Source organism: Phyllobates terribilis, unplaced genomic scaffold (assembly GCF_046119375.1).
Source record: "Phyllobates terribilis strain yellow unplaced genomic scaffold, ASM4611937v1 Scaffold_2__4_contigs__length_985480577, whole genome shotgun sequence".
In the NCBI taxonomy this organism is placed as follows: Eukaryota; Metazoa; Chordata; class Amphibia; order Anura; family Dendrobatidae; genus Phyllobates; species Phyllobates terribilis.
Window position 1 is genome coordinate 126,653,748 of NW_027362762.1, and position 17,209 is coordinate 126,670,956.

Consider the following 17,209-nt stretch of genomic DNA (forward strand, 5'->3'; position numbering starts at 1 on the left):
AGTATTATAATGCACCCATACACATCCATAGTAGTATAATGCACCCCATCCATAGTAGCATAAAGCACGCCATGCGTAGTAGTATAGTGCACCCCATCCATAGTAGTATAATGCACCCCATCCATAGTAGTATAGTGCACCCCATCCATAGTAGTATAATGCACCCCATCCATAGTAGTATAATGCACCCCATCCATTGTAGTATAATGCATCCCATCCATAGTAGTATAATGCATCCCCATAAACATCCATACTAGTATAATGCACCCATCTATAGTAGTATAATGCACCCCATAAACATCCATAGTAGTATAATGCATCCCATACACATCCATAGTAGTATAATACACCCCCATAAACATCCATAGTATTATAATGCACCCCATAAACATCCATAGTAGTATAATGCATCTCATACACATCCATGGTAGTATAATGCACCCCCATAAACATCCATAGTAGTGTAATGCACCCCATTCATAGTAGTCATACTAGTATAATGCATCCCATACACATCCATAGTAGTATAATGCACCCCATAAACATCCATAGTAGTATAATGCACCCCATAAACATCCATAGTAGTATAATGCACCCCATAGACATCCATAGTAGTGTGATACTACCCATAAACATCCATAGTAGTATAATGCCCCCCATAAACTTCCATAGTAGTATAATGCACCCCATCTATAGTAGTATAATGCACCCCATCGACATCCATAGTAGTATAATGCTCCCCATAAACATCAATAGTAGCAATAGTAGTATAAGGAGGTTTATGGAGTGCATTATACTACTATGGATGTCTGTGGTGTGCATTATACTACTATGGATGTCTATGGGGTGCATTATACTACTATGGATGTCTGTGGGGTGCATTATACTACTATGGATGTCTGTGGGGTGAATTATACTACTATAGATGTCTATGGGGTACATTATACTACTATTGTTGACTATGGGGTGCATTATACTCTGCTTGTGCAGTATATTATATGGAGGACTATGGGGAATGCGTTTATGCTTCTTCTTTGTACGCCCCTGGTAAGTATAATAACATTTATTCAGGGTGGCGGGGGGCCCCAGTCAAAATCTTGCACTGGTGCCCATCAGACTATAGTTACGCCACAGTTGAGAACTATCCCACTCCTAGAGATTGACAACTATCCCACTCCTAGCGATTGACATCTATCCCACTCCTAGAGATTGACAACTATCTCTTAGGGGATACGTGGAAAGGAGTATGAACAGGTACAGGCCTGCAAAGAAACTGGAGAAACAACAAATACAAAGAGATTTTTAATCATGCTTTATGACAAGGTCGCTTTTTTATTATATTTTACAAGCATTGGAGCAATACAAATCTTATTTTATTGCATAGTTATTAACATTTAGGCTCAATTTGAAGTACAGTATATACTCGAGTATAAGCCGACCCGAGTATAAGCCGAGGTACCTAATTTTACCACAAAAAACTGGGAAAATTTATTGACTCGAATATAAGCCTAGGGTGGGAAATGCGGCAGCTACTGGTAAATTTCCCCATCCTGGTACGCATGTCTCCCTCATCCCCAATCCTGATATGCATGGCCCCCTCATCCCCAATCCTGGTATGAATGGCCTCCTCATCCCCCAATCCGGGTATGCATGGTCACCACATCCCGCAATCCTGGTATGCATGACCTCCTCATCCCCCAATCCTGGTATGTATAGGACCCCTCATCCCCCAATCTTGGTATGTATAGGACCCTTCATCCCCCAATCCTGGTATGCATAGGACCCCTCATCCCCCAATCCTGGTATGCATAGGACCCCTCTTTCCCCAATCCTGGTATGCATAGGACCCCTCATTCCCCAATCCTGGTATGCATAGGACCCCTCATCCCGCTATCCTGGCATGTGTGGCTCTCTCATCCCCTAATCCTGCTATTTATGGCCCCATCACTACACTCATAAAAAAATAAACACTTATACTCACCTTCCTTCCTCACCTCTGCTCCAATGCTGCGTCCTGTTCTCTCGCTGCGGATCATGTCAGCATCTGAGAGCGCATGATGTCAGTGCCATGTGCTCTCAGATGCTGATGTAAGCTGCTGATGCTGCCAGCATATTCACTCCTCTCCACGCCGGGACAATGGGCGTGGAGAAGAGTGAATATTCATTCTCTTTAGTAGCGGGCACTGTCAGGAGTCGCGGCTCAGCGCTCCTCTCTGCCCGCTACTAAAGAGAATGAATATTCACTCTTCTCCACTCCCATGGGAGTGGAGAAGAGGGAATATTAATTTTCCTTTAGCAGCGGGCACACATGGAGCTGCAGCAGCGGCACCTCTGCCGCCACAACCCGCTCCTCCACCACCGCAGCCAACCCCCCCTCCTTACTATCCACCAATGGAATTTCTGTATAAGCCGAGGGGGGCTTTTTCAGCACAAAAAAATATGCTGAAAAACTCGGCTTATACTCGAGTATATAGGGTAATTGTTTGATTTACAAAAAACAAATAACAGAGTTAAATCATACTGAGCGCAATAAATGAAAAGCAGTCGACCAGTAGAGTCATGTAACAACTGACTGCAGAATCCTACATTACTTATATAAGACCCATCCATTTTTACATAGCGCACTATTTACATAGGCTGTGTGCCTGCATGAATATGTATATGTGACTTTTCAGAGGCGACCGCTATGTACAGAGAATATCCCATAAGATCCACCTCTGCAATTACCCTAGAGCCTGGCAGCAGATCATTTCTTCAGAACGCCTTGCAGGAGGTCGATGGGGATGGGGAATATAATTGTGGAGTTGTTCTCTGTTGCAATGGTGTTCAGGGTCTGCAGGTAACGCAGCTGTAGGGCTGCCGGGGATTCACATATCACTATGGAGGCTTCTTTCAGGGCTCGAGAGGCATTCATCTCCCCTTCTGCTGCCACAATCTGTAATGGTAGACACACGAGTGTTAGTTTATGGTATTCATTGCTGTCTCTGATATTTGTTTCTATGGCTGGGGTCACACCAGTGAATTCGAGAGAATCGGGCAGATTATGCAAATCACACTACGATTAGAGTTATTAGAGCAGGGGTCTCAAACTCAGCTGGGCATATTGGCTGCACACGGAAAAACATTTAATTTGGGGGGCCGCATTATTTGCATGACAAAGTGACATTTTTAGTGATACCATTTTATTTTCTATACACCTTTTGAACTGGTCCTCATCTTGCAAACATGGTCTCCCCTACAGGTCCCCCATACTGCAGACATGGTCTCCCATCCAGGTCCCCCATACTGCAGACATGCTCTCCCATCCAGGTCCCCCATACTGCAGACATGGTCTCCCATCCAGGTCCCCCATACTGCAGACATGCTCTCCCATCCAGGTCCCCCATACTGCAGACATGCTCTCCCATCCAGGTCCCCCATACTGCAGACATGGTCTCCCATCCAGGTCCCCCATACTGCAGACATGGTCTCCCATCCAGGTCCCCCATACTGCAGACATGGTCTCCCATCCAGGTCCCCCATACTGCAGACATGGTCTCCCATCCAGGTCCCCCATACTGCAGACATGGTCTCCCATCCAGGTCCCCCATATTGCAGACATGGTCTCCCATCCAGGTTCCCCATATTGCAGACATGGTCTCCCATCCAGGTTCCCCATAATGCAGACATGGTCTCCCATCCAGGTCCCCCATATTGCAGACATGGTCCCCCATCCAGGTCCCCCATATTACAAACATGGTCCCCCGTATTGCAGACATGGTCTCCCATCCAGGTCCCCCATATTGCAGACATAGTGCCCCATATTGCAGACATGGTCCCTCATATTGCAGACATGGTCTCCCATCTAGGTCCCCCATATTACAGACATGGTCCCCCATCCAGGTCCCCCTTATTACAGACATGGTCCTCCATCCAGGTCCCCCATATTACAGACATGGTCCCCCATCCAGGTCGCCCATATTACAGACATGGTCCCCCATCCTGGTCCTTATCTTGCAGACATCCAGGTTCCCCCCATACTGCGGTCAGGGTCCCTGTCCCCCCATACTGCGGTCAGGGTCCCCGTCCCCCCATACTGCGGTCAGAGTCCCCGTCCCCCTATACTGAGCACAGGTCCCCTGTGCTGTATTTCACATGACAGAGAAAAAAAAAAAAAGATTCTCACCTGTCCTGCGTTCCCTCGGCGTCCTTTCTGCACCTGTGGCCCGCAGGCACAGACCCCGTAACGATCGCGGCTCGCTCCAGCAGCCGCAGACATCAGCGCTGTAGTCCAGTGTATTGCCGCGCAGAGACCGGCTCTCTGCACAGCAATACCGGTGTCAGCCACCGGCCTATCAGAGGCCAGCAGCTGACATCTGCGCATGGCAGTGACGTCATACACCGCTGCGCTGGGACGCAGATGTCAGCTGCTGGCCTCTGATAGGCCGGTGGCTGACACCGGTATTGCTGTGCAGAGAGCCGGTCTCTGCGCGGCAATATACTGGACTACAACGCTGATGCCGGCGACGGCTGGAGAGAGCCGCGATCGTCATGGGGTCTGTGCCTGCGGGCCGCAAGAAGCAGCCGGAGGGGCCGCATGCGGCCCGCGGGCCACGTGTTTGAGACCCCTGTATTAGAGTGTGATTATGGTGTGATCCGATTTTTTCGGATGAGGAGAAGATGAAACAAAAAACATCTCTATCTTCTCCATTCTGTCAGTCCGTAGAAATTGGACTGCACTCAGATGTCATCCAAGTGCAATCCGATGTTTTCCCTGGACTTATTGACTTGCATGGCCGAGTGCAATCTGATAATCGAATCCAACTTGTGCATGCCGCAATTTTTTTGTCGTCAGTCCGACTCGATCCGAGAAAAAAATTGGACATGTGCACCGCCGCATAGAATAACATTGGTCCGAGTGCAGTCCGATGTTTTGTCAGAACACACTAGGACTGAAAATACGGCCATGTGCACGAGTCCTATCCTTCAGTCATTACCATCCTGCAGTCATTTAACCTATTAGATTTTTTAAAAACAGATTGACGACTCAGTGGATGAATAAATATCCAAATTCTTTGAAATGCAAACCTTTCTTGACTTTTTCTGCATTAAATTGTTTTAAAAGGACCTGCCATCAAGTAAAAAGTGTCCAGTTGTTTTTGTACTTATTTTACTCCTGTTTTTTTTTTTTTATAAATCCACTATACGGTTCCAGAGATATGGGCCTTTTTATTTAGTCACAATTTTTATGGTCTTTACCAAGAGGACTTTGCTCACAGGGTAATAATGCAGAGCAGCCTAAACATGCGCCCCTGAGGAATCCTGTGAGCACCGCCCCCTTGGTACAGACCTCAGGAGTGCAGCGGGAATATAATAAAAGCAAAAACTGGACATTTTTAAATGAAATGTGTCATCAGAGAATTGCATAATATTTAAATGAGCTCTTTATGTGAAATGTATTTTTTATCCTTTTTTTTTTTTTTTTTTTTTACAGCTCTATCTATATTTTAGAAAATCTTCCAATTTTGACACTTGCCACTAGGTCTAATATTAGACTCCCATTTCCAGTTCTTTACATGGACGTTAGCTATAGACGGAGCTAGAAACTGTTTGTATACTAGTATAAACTGGGCATGCTCTAATCTCAACAAAGGTTATTGTGAAGGAAGAGGGAAGAGGTGAGCTGTGATATCCCCTAATATTAATGGTGGATCCTGTGGTTATCTATTTTATATGGAGGTGTAATCATTCATTGTACAGGATGAGGAGGAGGTGAGTTATGCCTATCAATGATTGTGGATGGTTTCTCCTGTGTTACCATCCTGGCTGTCATGATAATGAAACTTCTGAAAAGTCTTTTGTACAGAAAATGAAGTATGAGTCTGGCAGGAAGCTAAATGGACATTGTGAAAAGTGAAACATTTCTGAATATTAATTTGATAGAATTATATTGAAAATACAAAAAAAAACATTGAGATGACTGAAATGGCAGTCCGCAGAATAATAACCAATTAATGTGTATGGCCAGCCTTAAAGTGTATTTTTTTATATATTTTTCACCAGGGCTTGGTATATGTATGCTGCTTGCAGATTATATAGTATGACACTTACCTTGGCTCTGGCCTCTCGCACCGCTTCTGCCTCGGCAGCCATGGCTCTCTGCATCTGCACAGGAAGGCGCACGTCCCTCATCTCTACACGTTCCACGTTCACTCCCCATTGGTGTGTAGCATTATCGAGTATTGACTAAGAAACATGAAGAATGGAACAATTTTATCACTCTGCAGTTGTAATCAGGAATGACCACATTGGCCCAGGCTAAGAGAAGTTGACCATAATCTCCAAATATTAAAAATTAAATAATTTTGCAGTTAAGCCCATAAATGCACAATGAAGTCACTGCATAGGACAAACTTTTACAGTTAGTATGTCACATGAATAATGAAAACACTGAGAGGTCAGCACAGGGTTAATGAATATAGTGACGTCAGTACAAAAACACAGTGATGTCACAGTACAGAGATAATAAACACAGTGATGTCACAGTACAGAGATAATAAACATAGTGATGTCACAGTACAGAGATAATACATATAGTGATGTCACAGTACAGGGATAATACAAACAGTGATGTCACAGTACAGGGATAATAAACATAGTGATGTCACAGTACAGAGATAATAAACACAGTGATGTCACAGTACAGGGATAATAAACACAGTGATGTCACAGTACAGGGATAATACACACAGTGATGTCACAGTACAGGGATAATACAAACAGTGATGTCACAGTACAGGGATAATAAACATAGTGATGTCACAGTACAGAGATAATAAACACAGTGATGTCACAGTACAGGGATAATAAACACAGTGATGTCACAGTACAGGGATAATACACACAGTGATGTCACAGTACAGGGATAATACGCACAGTGATGTCACAGTACAGGGATAATAAACACAGTGATGTCACAGTACTGAGATAATACACACAGTGATGTCACAGTACAGAGATAATAAACACAGTGATGTCACAGTACAGAGATAATACACACAGTGATGTCACAGTACAGAGAATACACACAGTGATGTCAGAGTACAGAGATAATACACACAGTGATGTCACAGTACAGGAATAATAAACATAGTGATGTCACAGAACAGAAATATTAAACACAGTGATGTCACAGTACAGAGATAATACACACAGTGATGTCACAGTACAGAGATAATACACGCAGTGATGTCACAGTACAGAGATAATAAACACTGATGTCACAGTAAAGAGATAGTAAACATAGTGATGTCACAGTACAGAGATAATAAACACAGTGATGTCACAGTACAGAGATAGTAAACATAGTGATGTCACAGTACAGAGATAATACACACAGTGATGTCACAGTACAGAGATAATACACACAGTGATATCACAGTACAGGGATAATAAACACAGTGATGTCACAGTACAGAGATAGTAAACACAGTGATGCCACAGTACAGGGATAATAAATACAGTGATGTCACAGTACAGAGATAATACACACAGTGATGTCACAGTAAAGAGATAATAAACACAGTGATGTCACAGTACAGGAATAATAAACCATAATATCACAGTACAGAGATAATAAACCATGATATCACAGTACAGGAAAAATAAAGACAGTGATGTCACAGTACATAGATAATAAACACAGTGATGTCACAGTACAGAGAAAATAAACACAGTGATGTCACAGTACAGGGATAATAAACACATTGATGTCACAGTTCAAAGATAATAAACAATGATGTCACAGTAAAGAGATAATACACACAGTGATGTCACAGTACAGAGATAATAAACACAGTGATGTCACAGTACATAGAAAATAAACACAGTGATGTCACAGTACAGAGATAATAAACACAGTGATGTCACAGTACAGAGATAATAAACACAGTGATGTCACAGTACAGGGATAATAAACAGTGATGTCACAGTACAGAGATAATAAACACAGTGATGTCACAGTGCAGAGATAATAAACACAGTGATGTCACAGTACAGAGATAATACACACAGTGATGTCACAGTAGTGAGATAATAAACACAGTGATGTCACAGTACAGGGATAATACACACAGTGATGTCACAGTACAGGGATAACACAAACAGTGATGTCACAGTACAGGGATAATAAACAGTGATGTCACAGTACAGAGATAATAAACACAGTGATGTCACAGTGCAGAGATAATAAACACAGTGATGTCACAGTACAGAGATAATACACACAGTGATGTCACAGTAGTGAGATAATAAACACAGTGATGTCACAGTACAGGGATAATACACACAGTGATGTCACAGTACAGGGATAATACAAACAGTGATGTCACAGTACAGGGATAATAAACAGTGATGTCACAGTACAGAGATAATAAACACAGTGATGTCACAGTACAGGGATAATAAACACAGTGATGTCACAGTACAGGGATAATACACACAGTGATGTCACAGTACAGGGATAATACACACAGTGATGTCACAGTACAGGGATAATAAACACAGTGATGTCACAGTACAGGGATAATAAACACAGTGATGTCACAGTACTGAGATAATACACAAAGTGATGTCACAGTACAGAGATAATACACACAGTGAAGTCACAGAACAGAGATAATACACACAGTGATGTCACAGTACAGGAATAATAAACAGTGATGTCACAGTACAGAAATAATAAACACAGTGATGTCACAGTACAGAGATAATACACACAGTGATGTCACAGTACATAGATAATACACGCAGTGATGTCACAGTACAGAGATAATAAACACTGATGTCACAGTAAAGAGATAGTAAACATAGTGATGTCACAGTACAGAGATAATAAACACAGTGATGTCACAGTACAGAGATAGTAAACATAGTGATGTCACAGTACAGAGATAATACACACAGTGATGTCACAGTACAGAGATAATACACACAGTGATGTCACAGTACAGGGATAATAAACACAGTGATGTCACAGTACAGGAATAATAAACCATAATATCACAGTACAGAGATAATAAACCATGATATCACAGTACAGGAAAAATAAAGACAGTGATGTCACAGTACATAGATAATAAACACAGTGATGTCACAGTACAGAGAAAATAAACACAGTGATGTCACAGTACAGGGATAATAAACAGTGATGTCACAGTACAGAGATAATACACACAGTGATGTCACAGCACTGAGATAATAAACACAGTGATGTCACAGTACAGGGATAATAAACACATTGATGTCACAGTTCAAAGATAATAAACAATGATGTCACAGTACAGAGATAATACACACAGTGATGTCACAGTACAGAGATAATAAACACAGTGATGTCACAGTACATAGAAAATAAACACAGTGATATCACAGTACAGACATAATAAACACAGTGATGTCACAGTACAGGGATAATAAACAGTGATGTCACAGTACAGAGTTAATAAACACAGTGATGTCACAGTACAGAGATAATAAACACAGTGATGTCACAGTACAGGGATAATACACACAATGATCTCACAGTACAGAGATAATAAACAGTGATATCACAGTACAGAGTTAATAAACACAGTGATGTCACAGTACAGAGATAATAAACACAGTGATGTCACAGTACAGGGACAATACACACAATGATCTCACAGTACAGAGATAATAAACAGTGATATCACAGTACAGGGATAATAACCATAGTGATGTCACAGTACAGAGATAATAAACACAGTGATGTCACAGTACAGGAATAATAAACCATGATATCACAGTACAGGGATAATAAACACAGTGATGTCACAGTACAGGGATAATAAACACAGTGATGTCACAGTACAGAGATAATACACACAGTGATGTCACAGTACAGGGATAATAACCATAGTGATGTCGCAGTACAGAGATAGTAAACACAGTGATGTCACAGTACAGAGATAATAAACACAGTGATGTCACAGTACAGAGATAATACACACAGTGATATCACAGTACAGGGATAATATACACAGTGATGTCACAGTACAGAGATAATACACACAGTGATGTTACAGTACAGAGAATACACACAGTGATGTCACAGTACAGGGATAATAAACAGTGATGTCACAGTACAGAGATAATAAACACAGTGATATCACAGTACAGAGATAATACACACAGTGATATCACAGTACAGGAATAATAGACACAATGATGTCAGAGTACAGGGATAATACACACAGTAATGTCACAGTACAGGGATAGAAAACGTAGTGATGTCACAGTACAGGGATAATAAACCATGATATCACAGTACAGGGATAATAAACACAGTGATGTCACAGTACAGAAATAATAAACACAGTGATGTCATAGTACAGAGATAATAAACACAGTGATGTCACAGTACAAAGATAATAAGCACAGTGATGTCACAGTACAGAGATAATACACACAGTGATGTCACAGTACTGAGATAATAAACAGTGATGTTACAGTACAGGGATAATAACCATAGTGATGTCACAGTACAGAGATAATACACACAGTGATGTCACAGTACAGGGATAATAAACACAGTGATGTCACAGTACATGGATAATAAACACAGTGATGTCACAGTACAGAGATAATACATACAGTGATGTCACAGTACAGGGATAATAACCATAGTGATGTCACAGTACAGAGATAGTAAACACAGTGATGTCACAGTACAGAGATAATAAACACAGTGATGTCACAGTACAGAGATAATACACACAGCGATATTATAGTACAGGGGTAATATACACAGTGATGTCACAGTACAGAGATAATACACACAGTGATGTCACAGTACAGAGATAATACACACAGTGATATCACAGTACAGGGATAATATACACAGTGATGTCACAGTACAGAGATAATAAACACAGTGATGTCACAGTACAGAGATAGAAAACATAGTGCTGTCACAGTACAGAGATAATAAACACAGTGATGTCACAGTACAGAGATAATAAACACAGTGATGTCACAGTACAGAGATAATAAACATAGTGATGTCACAGTACAGAGATAATAGACATAGTGATGTCACCGTACAGAGATAATAAACGCAGTGTTGTCACAGTACGGGGATAATAAACACAGTGATGTCACAGTACAGGGATCAAAAACACAGTGATGTCACAGTACAGAGACAATAAACACAGTGATGTCACAGTGCAGAGATAGTAAACACAGTGATGTCACAGTACAGAGATAATACACACAGTGATGTCACAGTACAGAGATAATAAACACAGTGATGTCACAGTACAGAGATAATAAACACAGTGATGTCACAGTACAGAGATAATACACAGTGATGTCACAGTACAGAGATAATACACACAGTGATATCACAGTACAGGGATAATAGACACAGTGATGTCACAGTACAGGGATAATACACACAGTGATGTCACAGTACAGGGATAGAAAACATAGTGATGTCACAGTACAGGGATAATAAACCATGATATCACAGTACAGGGATAATAAACACAGTGATGTCACAGTACAGAGATAATACACACAGTGATGTCACAGTACTGAGATAAACACAATGATGTCACAGTACAGAGATTATACACACATTGATGTCACAATACAGAGATAATAAACAGTGATCTCATAGTACAGAAATAATAAACACAGTGATGTCACAGTACAGGGATAATAAACACAGTGATGTCACAGTACAGAGATAATACACACAGTGATGTCACAGTAAAGAGATAATACACACAGTGATGTCACAGTACAGGAATAATAAACCATAATATAACAGAACAGAGATAATAAACCATGATATCACAGTACAGGAAAAATAAAGACAGTGATGTCACAGTACATAGATAATAAACACAGTGATGTCACAGTACAGAGAAAATAAACACAGTGATGTCACAGTACAGGGATAATAAACAGTGATGTCACAGTACAGAGATAATACACACAGTGATGTCACAGTACTGAGATAATAAACACAGTGATGTCACAGTACAGGGATAATACACACAATGATCTCACAGTACCGAGATAATAAACAGTGATATCACAGTACAGGGATAATAACCATAGTGATGTCACAGTACAGAGATAATAAACACAGTGATGTCACAGTACAGGGATTATAAACACAGTGATGTCACAGTACAGGGATAATAAACACAGTGATGTCACAGTACAGGGATAATAACCATAGTGATGTCGCAGTACAGAGATAGTAAACACAGTGATGTCACATTACAGAGATAATAAACACAGTGATGACACAGTGCAGAGATAATACACACAGTGATATCACAGTACAGGGATAATATACACAGTGATGTTACAGTACAGAGAATACACACAGTGATATCACAGTACAGGGATAATATACACAGTAATGTCACAGTACAGAGATAATACACACAGTGATGTCACAGTACAGAGATAATAAACACAGTGATGTCATAGGACAGAGATAATAAACACAGTGATGTCACAGTACAGGGATAATAAACACAGTGATGTCACAGTACAGGGATAATAAACACAGTGATGTCACAGTACAGAGATAGTACACACAGTGATGTCACAGTAAAGAGATAATAAACACAGTGATGTCACAGTACAGGAATAATAAACCATAATATCACAGTACAGAGATAATAAACCATGATATCACAGTACAGGAAAAATAAAGACAGTGATGTCACAGTACATAGATAATAAACACAGTGATGTCACAGTACAGAGAAAATAAACACAGTGATGTCACAGTACAGGGATAATAAACAGTGATGTCACAGTACAGAGATAATACACACAGTGATGTCACAGTACTGAGATAATAAACACAGTGATGTCACAGTACAGGGATAATAAACACATTGATGTCACAGTTCAACGATAATAAACAATGATGTCACAGTACAGAGATAATACACACAGTGATGTCACAGTAAAGAGATAATAAACACAGTGATGTCACAGTACATAGAAAATAAATACAGTGATGTCACAGTACAGAGATAATAAACACAGTGATGTCACAGTACAGGGATAATAAACAGTGATGTCACAGTACAGAGTTAATAAACACAGTGATGTCACAGTACAGAGATAATAAACATAGTGATGTCACAGTACAGAGATAATAAACACAGTGATGTCACAGTACAGAGATAATAAACACAGTGATGTCACAGTATAGAGATAATACACACAGTGATGTCACAGTACTGAGATAATAAACAGTGATGTCACAGTACAGGGATAATAAACACAGTGATGTCACAGTTCAGATATAATAAACAGTGATGTCACAGTACAGAGATAATACACACAGCGATGTCACAGTACAGAGATAATAAACACAGTGATGTCACAGTACAGAGATAATAAACACAGTGATGTCACAGTACAGGGATAATACACACAATGATCTCACAGTACAGAGATAATAAACAGTGATATCACAGTACAGGGATAATAACCATAGTGATATCACAGTACAGAGATAATAAGCACAGTGATGTCACAGTACAGGGATAATAAACACAGTGATGTCACAGTACAGAGATAATACACACAGTGATGTCACAGTACAGGGATAATAACCATAGTGATGTCGCAGTACAGAGATAGTAAACACAGTGATGTCACAGTACAGAGATAATAAACACAGTGATGTCACAGTACAGAGATAATACACACAGTGATATCACAGTACAGGAATAATATACACAGTGATGTCACAGTTCAGAGATAATAAACAGTGATGTCACAGTACAGAGATAATACACACAGCGATGTCACAGTACAGAGATAATAAACACAGTGATGTCACAGTACAGGGATAATAAACACAGTGATGTCACAGTAGAGAGATAGTACACACAGTGATGTCACAGTAAAGAGATAATAAACACAGTGATGTCACAGTACAGGAATAATAAACCATAATATCACAGTACAGAGATAATAAACCATGATATCACAGTACAGGAAAAATAAAGACAGTGATGTCACAGTACATAGATAATAAACACAGTGGTGTCACAGTACAGAGAAAATAAACACAGTGATGTCACAGTACAGGGATAATAAACAGTGATGTCACAGTACAGAGATAATACACACAGTGATGTCACAGTACTGAGATAATAAACACAGTGATGTCACAGTACAGGGATAATAAACACATTGATGTCACAGTTCAACGATAATAAACAATGATGTCACAGTACAGAGATAATACACACAGTGATGTCACAGTACAGAGATAATAAACACAGCGATGTCACAGTACATAGAAAATAAACACAGTGATGTCACAGTACAGAGATAATAAACACAGTGATGTCACAGTACAGGGATAATAAACAGTGATGTCACAGTACAGAGTTAATAAACACAGTGATGTCACAGTACAGAGATAATAAACACAGTGATGTCACAGTACAGAGATAATAAACACAGTGATGTCACAGTACAGAGATAATAAACACAGTGATGTCACAGTACAGAGATAATACACACAGTGATATCACAGTACAGGGATAATATACACAGTGATGTCACAGTACAGAGATAATACACACAGTGATGTTACAGTACAGAGAATACACACAGTGATATCACAGTACAGGGATAATATACACAGTAATGTCACAGTACAGAGATAATACACACAGTGATGTCACAGTACAGAGATAATAAACACAGTGATGTCACAGGACAGAGATAATAAACACAGTGATGTCACAGTACAGGGATAATAAACACAGTGATGTCACAGTACAGGGATAATAAACACAGTGATGTCACAGTACAGAGATAGTACACACAGTGATGTCACAGTAAAGAGATAATAAACACAGTGATGTCACAGTACAGGAATAATAAACCATAATATCACAGTACAGAGATAATAAACCATGATATCACAGTACAGGAAAAATAAAGACAGTGATGTCACAGTACATAGATAATAAACACAGTGATGTCACAGTACAGAGAAAATAAACACAGTGATGTCACAGTACAGGGATAATAAACAGTGATGTCACAGTACAGAGATAATACACACAGTGATGTCACAGTACTGAGATAATAAACACAGTGATGTCACAGTACAGGGATAATAAACACATTGATGTCACAGTTCAACGATAATAAACAATGATGTCACAGTACAGAGATAATACACACAGTGATGTCACAGTAAAGAGATAATAAACACAGTGATGTCACAGTACATAGAAAATAAATACAGTGATGTCACAGTACAGAGATAATAAACACAGTGATGTCACAGTACAGGGATAATAAACAGTGATGTCACAGTACAGAGTTAATAAACACAGTGATGTCACAGTACAGAGATAATAAACATAGTGATGTCACAGTACAGAGATAATAAACACAGTGATGTCACAGTACAGAGATAATAAACACAGTGATGTCACAGTACAGAGATAATACACACAGTGATGTCACAGTACTGAGATAATAAACAGTGATGTCACAGTACAGGGATAATAAACACAGTGATGTCACAGTTCAGAGATAATAAACAGTGATGTCACAGTACAGAGATAATACACACAGTGATATCACAGTACAGAGATAATAAACACAGTGATGTCACAGTACAGAGATAATAAACACAGTGATGTCACAGTACAGGGATAATACACACAATGATCTCACAGTACAGAGATAATAAACAGTGATATCACAGTACAGGGATAATAACCAAAGTGATATCACAGTACAGAGATAATAAGCACAGTGATGTCACAGTACAGGGATAATAAACACAGTGATGTCACAGTACAGAGATAATACACACAGTGATGTCACAGTACAGGGATAATAACCATAGTGATGTCGCAGTACAGAGATAGTAAACACAGTGATGTCACAGTACAGAGATAATAAACACAGTGATGTCACAGTACAGAGATAATACACACAGTGATATCACAGTACAGGGATAATATACACAGTGATGTCACAGTTCAGAGATAATAAACAGTGATGTCACAGTACAGAGATAATACACACAGCGATGTCACAGTACAGAGATAATAAACACAGTGATGTCACATTACAGGGATAATAAACACAGTGATGTCACAGTAGAGAGATAGTACACACAGTGATGTCACAGTAAAGAGATAATAAACACAGTGATGTCACAGTACAGGAATAATAAACCATAATATCACAGTACAGAGATAATAAACCATGATATCACAGTACAGGAAAAATAAAGACAGTGATGTCACAGTACATAGATAATAAACACAGTGGTGTCACAGTACAGAGAAAATAAACACAGTGATGTCACAGTACAGGGATAATAAACAGTGATGTCACAGTACAGAGATAATACACACAGTGATGTCACAGTACTGAGATAATAAACACAGTGATGTCACAGTACAGGGATAATAAACACATTGATGTCACAGTTCAACGATAATAAACAATGATGTCACAGTACAGAGATAATACACACAGTGATGTCACAGTACAGAGATAATAAACACAGCGATGTCACAGTACATAGAAAATAAACACAGTGATGTCACAGTACAGAGATAATAAACACAGTGATGTCACAGTACAGGGATAATAAACAGTGATGTCACAGTACAGAGTTAATAAACACAGTGATGTCACAGTACAGAGATAATAAACACAGTGATGTCACAGTACTGAGATAATAAACACAGTGATGTCACAGTACAGGGATAATAAACACATTGATGTCACAGTTCAACGATAATAAACAATGATGTCACAGTACAGAGATAATACACACAGTGATGTCACAGTAAAGAGATAATAAACACAGTGATGTCACAGTACATAGAAAATAAATACAGTGATGTCACAGTACAGAGATAATAAACACAGTGATGTCACAGTACAGGGATAATAAACAGTGATGTCACAGTACAGAGTTAATAAACACAGTGATGTCACAGTACAGAGATAATAAACATAGTGATGTCACAGTACAGAGATAATAAACACAGTGATGTCACAGTACAGAGATAATAAACACAGTGATGTCACAGTACAGAGATAATACACACAGTGATGTCACAGTACAGAGATAATAAACATAGTGATGTCACAGTACAGAGATAATAGACATAGT

The 17,209-nt window shown here is 39.7% G+C and overlaps 1 protein-coding gene across 2 annotated transcripts in view; it reads right to left on the reverse strand.

Annotated features, from left to right (window-relative positions):
* Positions 1 to 1,297: 1,297 nt before the first annotated feature.
* The window catches only part of STOML3 (stomatin like 3), a 67,090-nt gene continuing 51,178 nt past the window's right edge, over positions 1,298 to 17,209 (reverse strand). For both annotated transcript variants that reach the window (XM_073662576.1, XM_073662575.1), the window contains 2 exons: positions 6,091 to 6,225; positions 1,298 to 2,935 (listed from right to left, as the gene is read on the reverse strand). In XM_073662576.1, the coding sequence (XP_073518677.1) occupies positions 2,747 to 2,935; positions 6,091 to 6,225 (324 nt within the window). In that variant the 3' untranslated portion in view covers positions 1,298 to 2,746. The remainder of the gene's footprint in view (positions 2,936 to 6,090; positions 6,226 to 17,209) is intronic.